This window comes from Lactuca sativa, chromosome 4, assembly GCF_002870075.4.
Source record: "Lactuca sativa cultivar Salinas chromosome 4, Lsat_Salinas_v11, whole genome shotgun sequence".
NCBI lineage: Eukaryota > Viridiplantae > Streptophyta > Magnoliopsida > Asterales > Asteraceae > Lactuca > Lactuca sativa.
The window spans coordinates 365555983-365564023 of NC_056626.2; the positions used below are offsets into that span (position 1 = coordinate 365555983).

General features: G+C 44.7%; 2 protein-coding genes across 2 annotated transcripts; both read right to left on the reverse strand.

Annotated features, from left to right (window-relative positions):
* Positions 1–568: 568 nt before the first annotated feature.
* Positions 569–1365, reverse strand: LOC111905012 (uncharacterized). The gene is made up of 2 exons (XM_023900693.1): positions 1219–1365; positions 569–982 (listed from the first exon to the last, which is right to left on the reverse strand). Exons 1-2 carry the CDS (start codon positions 1363–1365, stop codon positions 569–571), a joined length of 561 nt encoding a protein of 186 aa, XP_023756461.1.
* Positions 1366–1728, reverse strand: LOC111905011 (uncharacterized mitochondrial protein AtMg00820-like). Its single transcript, XM_023900692.1, has one exon. It carries the CDS (start codon positions 1726–1728, stop codon positions 1366–1368), a length of 363 nt encoding a protein of 120 aa, XP_023756460.1.
* Positions 1729–8041: the final 6313 nt, after the last annotated feature.

Consider the following 8041-nt stretch of genomic DNA (forward strand, 5'->3'; position numbering starts at 1 on the left):
AATATACAAAGGATACATGAAGTTCTGAGTCCCAGATGAACAGTAGATTGTAAGTCGCTCCGAGCGTTTGGACCCGTTTGGAGTGTGAACCGTGAGTTGCGAGTACCTCCGAGGGTTCGGACTAGTTCAGAAATTAAGAGATGCATTGTGATTATGAAGATGGTTTTGGAACAGATTCTGCTTCTATCATTCCTAAGCCTTGTAGAATTCGATTAACAGTTGTTTCAAGTAAGGCTTTCATGAAGATATCAGCAAGTTGATTAGAGGATCTTACAAAATGTACTTCGACGTTCCCATCTTCTACATGATCCTTTATAAAATGTTACCTCAGTGCTATATGTTTCATCTTGGAATGTTGCACTGGGTTGTGAAAAATCCGAATAGCACTTTCCGAATCATAGTAGAGTGGAATCCTCTTCATGTTGATACCATAGTCTCGGAGTTGGCTTTGTATCCAGACGACTTGTGAAGTGCATGATGCAGCTGCGAGGTATTCAACTTCTGCAGTTTATAGAGATACACAAGTCTGTTTCTTTGATTGCCAACTTACTAGTTTGCCATCTAGAAACTAACATCTCCCAGAACTTCTTTTATGATCGAGACCACATCCGCCAAGATAAGCATCCAAAAATGCTTGCATAAAGAATACGGAGTTTGACGGATACCATATTCCGAGAGAAGATGACCTTTTGAGATATCTCAGAATATTCTTTACAGGAGTCATGTGTGGATCACGAGGATTCGCCTGAAACCTAGCACAACAACAAACAGCAAAAAATATGTCTGGTCGACTGGATACATTAATGATCCAATCATTTGTCGATAGAGAGTAATATCCACTATAGGTTTGTCCAAGGACGGTGTTAGCCTCGTTCTGAATGCCATTGGGACCTTGACTTGTGATTCTCCTACCATTCCGAATTTTGCAAGTAACGACTTGGTGTAGGCTTCCTGGTTGATAAAAATCCCCTCCCAACTCTGCCTAACATATAAACCAAGGAAAAAATTAATATGAACTATTGAGCTCATCTTAAATTTAGTCACCATCAGCTTTTGGAACTCAACGCCAATCTAGGATTGGATGATCCGAAAATGATATCATAAACATAGATTTGGACGATCATCAGATGTTCATCATCTTTCTTACGAAACAAGGTTTGGTTAACCGAGTCTTCTTTAAACTTTGATTGTTTTAAAAATCGGGTAAGAGTTTCATACCATGCTAGAGGATAGTTTTAAACCGTACACAACCTTATCCAAAATGTAGTAGTGGTTTGGATAATTTTCATTCAAAAAACCTGGTGGTTGCTCTACGTAGACCATTTCCTCTAACTCACCATTCAGAAAAGCACATTTGACATCCATCTAATAGACTTCGAAATTCTTATGAGATGCATAGGCAAGGAAAATGAGAACAGATTCAAGCCTTGCAACCGGTGCGGATGTCTCTTCGTAGTCTATTCCTTCTTCCTGACAATAACCCTTTACCATTAGACATGCCTTATTACGAATGACATTTCCTTCTTTGTCAAGCTTGTTTTGGAATACCCATTTTAGTCCTACCACGGATGCATTCTTCGGAGTTGGAATCAGCCACCAAAGTTTATTACGCTCAAATTCATTTAGATCATCCTGCATGGCTTGCACCCAATCAGAATGATCAAGAACAATCTTCACGGTTTTGGGCTCATTTTTGGAGATGAACGAATGAAACATGCAAAATTCCATTATGGAAAATAATTTAGTCTTATTCGCTTTTTGCTGAGCTTTAGTGAGAACATCGGAAGAGGTCGAACCAATCACTTGCGATTTCGGATGATCCTTGGTCCATTTTATTAATGGTGGGTAGTTTGGATCATAAGTTGGGTCTAATTCAGCATTAACATCTTCGAATTCTGATTGACGTAGTCGGAGTCATTATTTTCATTGTCGTTCCCCCCTGGGAAATTGCATGTGACTCAACATTTGGAATTGGATTCTCTCCCTCAAATGGCGGATCTACGCTGAATTAGGGGCTTCCATTTTCCCCTTGGATCGGAATATCATTGTGAACTTGAGGAAGTGAATGCTCCCCCTGAACATGAGCATTCACAACTGGCAGAATTTCACAGCCTTGTGGAATTTAGGGCTCATTTTCAAGGTCTTTGGCAGCATCATCAATGACCTTCTTTAGTTCATCTTCCTTGTTATCTGTTGCTTTTGATTATGAAGAGATTGCCTTTTCTGGCTCATCAAATAGGTTCATGAATTCCTCGTAGAGATTTGATAGAGGAATCGTCATTGGATTACCGAAAAGATCTCTTCAGATTGACGATCTGATGTCTGAAACTTGTTTAGATAGTTATCGTCGAACGTAACATAGTAGGCTTCTTCAATCCTTTTGGATTTCTTGTTGAGAACCGGTATGCCTTAGAAGTCAGAGAATAGCCCAGAAAGATTCCCTCGTCTGCCTTTACATCGAATTTGTTCCGTTGCTCCTTAAATTAAAGATAAAACACCTGGAACCAAAAACATGAAAGAACTTGACATTAGGTTTTCGTTTATTCAGAATCTCATAGGGAGTAATTGAAAATCTTTTATTGATAAGAGATGGATTCTGAATGAAGCAGGCAGTCTCGATAGCCTCATCCCATAAGTAAAGTAGCAAGTTTGCAAAAGACAACATGGTTCTCGCAGCTTCGCATGGAAAGTAGTTTCGCCTTTCGATGACCCTGTTCTGCTGAGGAGTATAAGGAGAAGAAAAGTTATGAGCAACTCTTTTTTCAGCAAGGAATTCTTCAAACATGTGGCTTTTGAACTTCGAGCCATTATTACTGCGAACGTTCCGAACTAGCTTTCGTAGTTGAAGCTTGATTTGCTTGATAAAGTCCTTAAGCTTGGAAGTGGATTCTAATTTCTGTTTAAGACCGAGCGGGGGAGAGTTGGTGATCCACGGCGAAAGGCCACAACATGGACCCACAATATGTTCAGCAGCAAGGCGACGGTGAGCGAGGTTCCAGTGGTGAGAGACTACGCTGATGTGTTTCCGGAGGAGCTTCCTGGAATACCTCCGGAGCGTCAGGTAGAGTTCAGGATCGACCTAGTTCCTGGTGCGGCTCCGATAACCAAGGCACCCTATAGGTTTGCTCCTCCCGAGATGCAGGAGTTGTCTACGCACCTGCAGGAGCTGCTGGACAATGGATTTATTCGACCGAGCAGTTCACCCTGGGGAGCCCCGATCTTGTTTGTAAAGAAGAAGGACGGGTCGCATCGGATGTGTATAGATTATCGGGAGCTGAATAAGGTAACGGTGAAGAACCGTTACCCACTCCCGAGGACTGATGACCTATTTGATCAGTTGCAGGGAGCATCTTGGTTCTCCAAGATCGACTTGCGTTCAGGTTATCATCAGATGAGGGTCAGAGAGGAGGAAGTGGCAGAAGACCGCGTTTCGGACACGTTATGGCCATTATGAGTTCATGGTGATGCCGTTTGGGCTCACCAATGCTCCTGCCGGGTTCATGGACCTCATGAACCACGTGTGTAGACCGATGCTGGATCGGTCTGTGATAGTTTTCATTGTTGACATCTTGGTTTATTCCAAGACGCAGGAGGAGCACGAGGAGCACCTGAGAGAGGTATTGGAGACCTTGAGGAGGGAGAGCTTGTATGCCAAGTTCTCCAAATGTGAGTTTTGGTTGCGCGAGGTGCAGTTTCTTGGGCACCTCGTCAACCAAAACGGGATTTCAGTAGACCCGGTCAAGGTGGACGCCATGATGAGATGGGAGGTTCCGAAGTCTCCATCCGAGATTCGGAGTTTCCTAGGATTAGCAGGCTACTATCGGAGATTCGTTTAGGATTTCTCCAAGATAGTCGTACCCCTGACCCGGTTGACTAGGAAAGCTGTGGTCTTTCGATGGGGGCCTGAGCAGCAGGCATCGTTCGAGATTCTGAGGCGGAGATTGTGCGAGGCACCAATCTTAGCCCTGCCCGAGGGCGTAGAGGATTTTGTGGTATACTGTGATGCATCTATCTCAGGCTTAGGTGCAGTATTGATGCAGAGGGGGCATGTCATTGCTTATGCCTCGAGGCAGCTGAAGCCTCACGAGGCGAACCACCTGATGCATGATTTAGAGTTGGGGGTGGTGGTCTTCGCCCTCAAGATTTGGCGGCATTACCTCTATGGGGTTCGATGTACCATTTACACGGACCACAATAGTTTGAGGTACCTCATGGATCAGCTGAATTTGAACATGAGGCAGCGTCGGTGGTTGGACGTGGTGAAGGATTATGATTGCGAGATCCTTTATCACCCGGTGAAGGCCAATATGGTGGCCAATGCGCTTAGCCATAAGGCGGCACCGATTAGGGATGTGTGTATGAGGATGACGGTGGTGACTCCACTGTTAGAGCAAATTCGGGAAGCTCAACAGGAGGCTATGAAGGAGGAACATCGGAAGAGCGAGAGAATAGTGGGTCAAGTCACCTCCTTCGATTATGATAGCCGAGGATTATTGACACTACACCGTAGGGTGTGGGTGCCGTATCACGGAGGCGTGCGCCAGATCTTGATGGAGGAGGCACACAAATCCCGATTCTCTATTCATCCAAGGGCGACGAAGATGTATAGGGATCTTCGTCTAGACTATTGGTGGCCCTGCATGAAGCGGGATGTGGCTTGGTACGTCGAGCGATGTTTGACCAGCAGGAAGGTCAAGGTTGAGCATCAGAGACCGCATGGCAAGATGCAGCCGTTGGATATCCCATTGTGGAAATGGGAAGATATTACGATGGATTTTATCACAAAGCTTCCCAGGACTGCGCGTGGAGTAGATTCGATTTGGGTCATCATGGATCGATTGACCAAGAGTGCCCATTGAATTTCGATCCAGGAGAGTATCTGGGCCGAAAAGTTGGCCGATATCTATATCAGGGAGATAGTAGTGTGGCACGGGGTGCCGGTGTCGGTGATTTCAGATAGGGATGTGCGTTTCACTTCCAGGTTTTGGAGGAAGTTTCATGACGAGTTGGGCACTTGTCTGCATTTTAGCACCGCCTTTCACCCGCAGACGGATGGTCAGAGCGAGCGGACCATCCAGACTTTGGAGGATATGCTGTGGGCGTACGTGCTAGACTTCGGTGGTAGCTGGGATACCTATCTTCCCTTGGCTGAGTTCTCCTACAACAACAGCTACCACACGAGTATTGACCATCCTCCATTCGAAATGTTGTATGGACTTAGGTGCAGGACCCTGATATGTTGGGGTGAAGTTGGCCAGAGGGTCATGGGGAGGACAGAGGTGGTGCTCAAGACGACCGAGAGAATCCAGCAGGTTCGAAGCAGGCTTCAGACTGCGCAGAGTCGGCAGAAAAGTTACGCCGACAAGCGCCGATCAGACCTGGAATTCCAGGTCGGGGATATGGTTCTCCTGAAAGTGTCGCCTTGGAAGGGCGTTATTCGATTCAGGAAGCGGGGCAAGTTGGGTCCGAGATACATTGGTCCGTTCAGGGTTGTAGCCCTAGTGAGCAAGGTGGCATATAGGTTGGATCTGCCAGCCGAACTCAGTCAGATCCACAGCACCTTCCATGTCTCTCAGCAGGGGAAGTGCCTAGTGGATTATTCAGCGGTGGTGCCCTTAGAGGATATCCAGGTTGATGACAGCCTGAATTACATTGAGCGCCCAGTCGCAATCCTCGACCGGAAGTCAAAGGATCTGAGGAACAAGAGGGTGGAATTAGTGAAGGTGCAATGGCAGCACCGGAAGGGCTCGGAGTGGACTTGGGAGCCGGTGGAAGAAATGATGGAGGATTACCCCGAGCTGTTTCAGGATCGAGCAGCAGACTTCGAGGACGAAGTCTAAAATATGTGGGGGAGATTTGTAGCACCTGGTTCCTGGTATGAAAAATTTATCTAAGTATTTTGCATTTTTAGCCATGGAATCGGCGAGATGTAGGCCCGACTCGCCGAGTAGAGTCGGGATATGAGCACGTTCAAGTTGGCGACTCGGCGAGTCCATATTCTGGACTCGGCGTGTCCCCGTTGTCTGATGAAACCCTAATTTCAAGGGTTTGCACCCTATTTAAACCATCATATGCGCCCCCAAGCTCGCCCCCTTCACCCTCAGAGCTCCCTATATCGTCCTAACCTCGTTCCTTGTGAGAATGAAGTGTTTTGGTGTGATTTATTGAAGATTTTGAGAGAAAAAGGAGAGTAGATCAAGAGGAGAAGAAAGAGGTCAAGCATCTTGGTGTTATTTCAGAGATTCCTTGAGGTATAACTCAGTTTCCTTCTGTTTTCATGCTAAGAGTCCCTTAGAGCTCAATTAAAGTTCTTCTTGAGCCATTTCCAAGCTTGATTATGAATTAGGGTTTGTGATAAGTTGATTAACCTTTGGATCTAGGCATGATTGAGCTCCAGGAGGTCGGATCTACTGCCTTTATGGAGCTATATTGCATGAAAGCCCTAGATCTACTCTTTTAGTGCATTTTGAGCCCTAAAACCTTCATTGGTGTTTATTTACACGTAATGTTGGAAACTTTACATGTTAATCAAGCCCTAGGAACTCAGATCTATGTATGGCATGAGCTGGATTCAAGCAAAATCAAGCATATAGTAATTGAATGTGAAAGACTCGGCGAGTAGTTCGTCGGACTCGGTGAGTCGAGTCGCGAGTCCCCGAGTTTTCCCCTTTTCATGTTTGCTGAGTGGGGTCGTGAGTCATGGGGGGTGACTCAGTGAGTCGGAAGCCAGACTCACTCATAGAGGAACTCGGCAAGTCAATGCTCTGACTTGGTGAGTCGAAGGCAATCTTCTTGCCTCAAGAACAAACTCGGCGAGTTGTTAATACAACTCGGCGAGTCTTAGCATAGAATGTTCTTCGGTTGAAGATGAACTCGACGAGTTGTTCATACAACTTGGCGAGTAGGATGAAGGACTATTGGACATCAGTTTAGAAGGAAAACTCATCGAGTAGACATGGGATTATGGTCTATCGAATGGATAAGGACTCGACGAGTTGGCGATCCAACTCGGCGAGTCGGGTCAACTGGAAGTTGACTTTGACTTTGACTCTTGGCTTGATTAGGGGTAGATGGGCATTTTACCCTGAGGTCGGTTAGCAGTATTTGACTAAGTGTTTTGTGGGAATTATAGCCGGAGGATTTCCGGGGCAGCAACAGCAGAAGGCAGTCAGTTCCCACGCAGATCAGCATCTATTTTGAGGTGTGTTACCTTCCAGTAGCGGTGGGTCTACGACCACAATGTCGGCCCACCAGTAGGGGTTGTATGATAGATGATTGTCTCTGTGATATTCATCTAGGGTTGCTACTACCTGTGATGTGATTATGTGCTAGTATAATATGATGCTATGTGGTAGTTGATGGGTTTTAGCCATAAGAACTTTCCTATGTGCGCATGCAAAACCCTAATGCTTGCATCTAGGCTTTCTAATTAAACATGCTTTGAATCCAAGACTTCTAATGACTAATTAGGTATAAAACAATACAAAATCAGATCTAGAAGTTTACCTTTGAATGTCTTGTTTTGATCTTGTTGTCTTGGAGCTCTAGAGTCACAATTGTCACTCCTCTAATGGCTTACAAACACCAAATAGAAAAGAAGATGATTTGAGAGACAGGTTAGAAGGAAATCGGCCAGGGGTTCTCTACTTTAGATGAGATGCCGATTTCCCTTGGCCATGGGGTCTATTTATACTTGTAAACTCCTTAAGGGTTTCACCTTAAACCCTAGTTGGATAATCTTTCCTTAAAGCAATCCAAATCCTTTCCTTAGATAAGCATTGGACGATTTGAGGCTATCCCTAGCCCTAGAATCCGTCCACTCTTCATCCAATAAGGATTTACAGTCTAAAGTGTAACTATCAAACAATTGACAGTTTATACCTTCTTATTTAATTAATCTCTTTAAGTCACCAAATTAATACTAATTAACTTATGACTTATATTAATCAAATAACAATATTATTATTCCTTATATTATTCTCATAATATATTAATAATATTTATTCTCTCATAATAAATCATCCTATCAAGTTGTTATAGT

Excerpts from the sequence above, each read along its gene's own strand:
- LOC111905011 (XM_023900692.1), bottom strand. The coding sequence starts at position 1,728 with ATGGAATTTTGCATGTTTCATTCGTTCATCTCCAAAAATGAGCCCAAA.
- LOC111905012 (XM_023900693.1), bottom strand. The coding sequence starts at position 1,365 with ATGGATGTCAAATGTGCTTTTCTGAATGGTGAGTTAGAGGAAATGGTC. Across the intron at positions 983-1,218 it reads TAAAACTATCCTCTAGCATG|GCAGAGTTGGGAGGGGATTT; the intron begins GTATGAAACTCT and ends TTTATATGTTAG.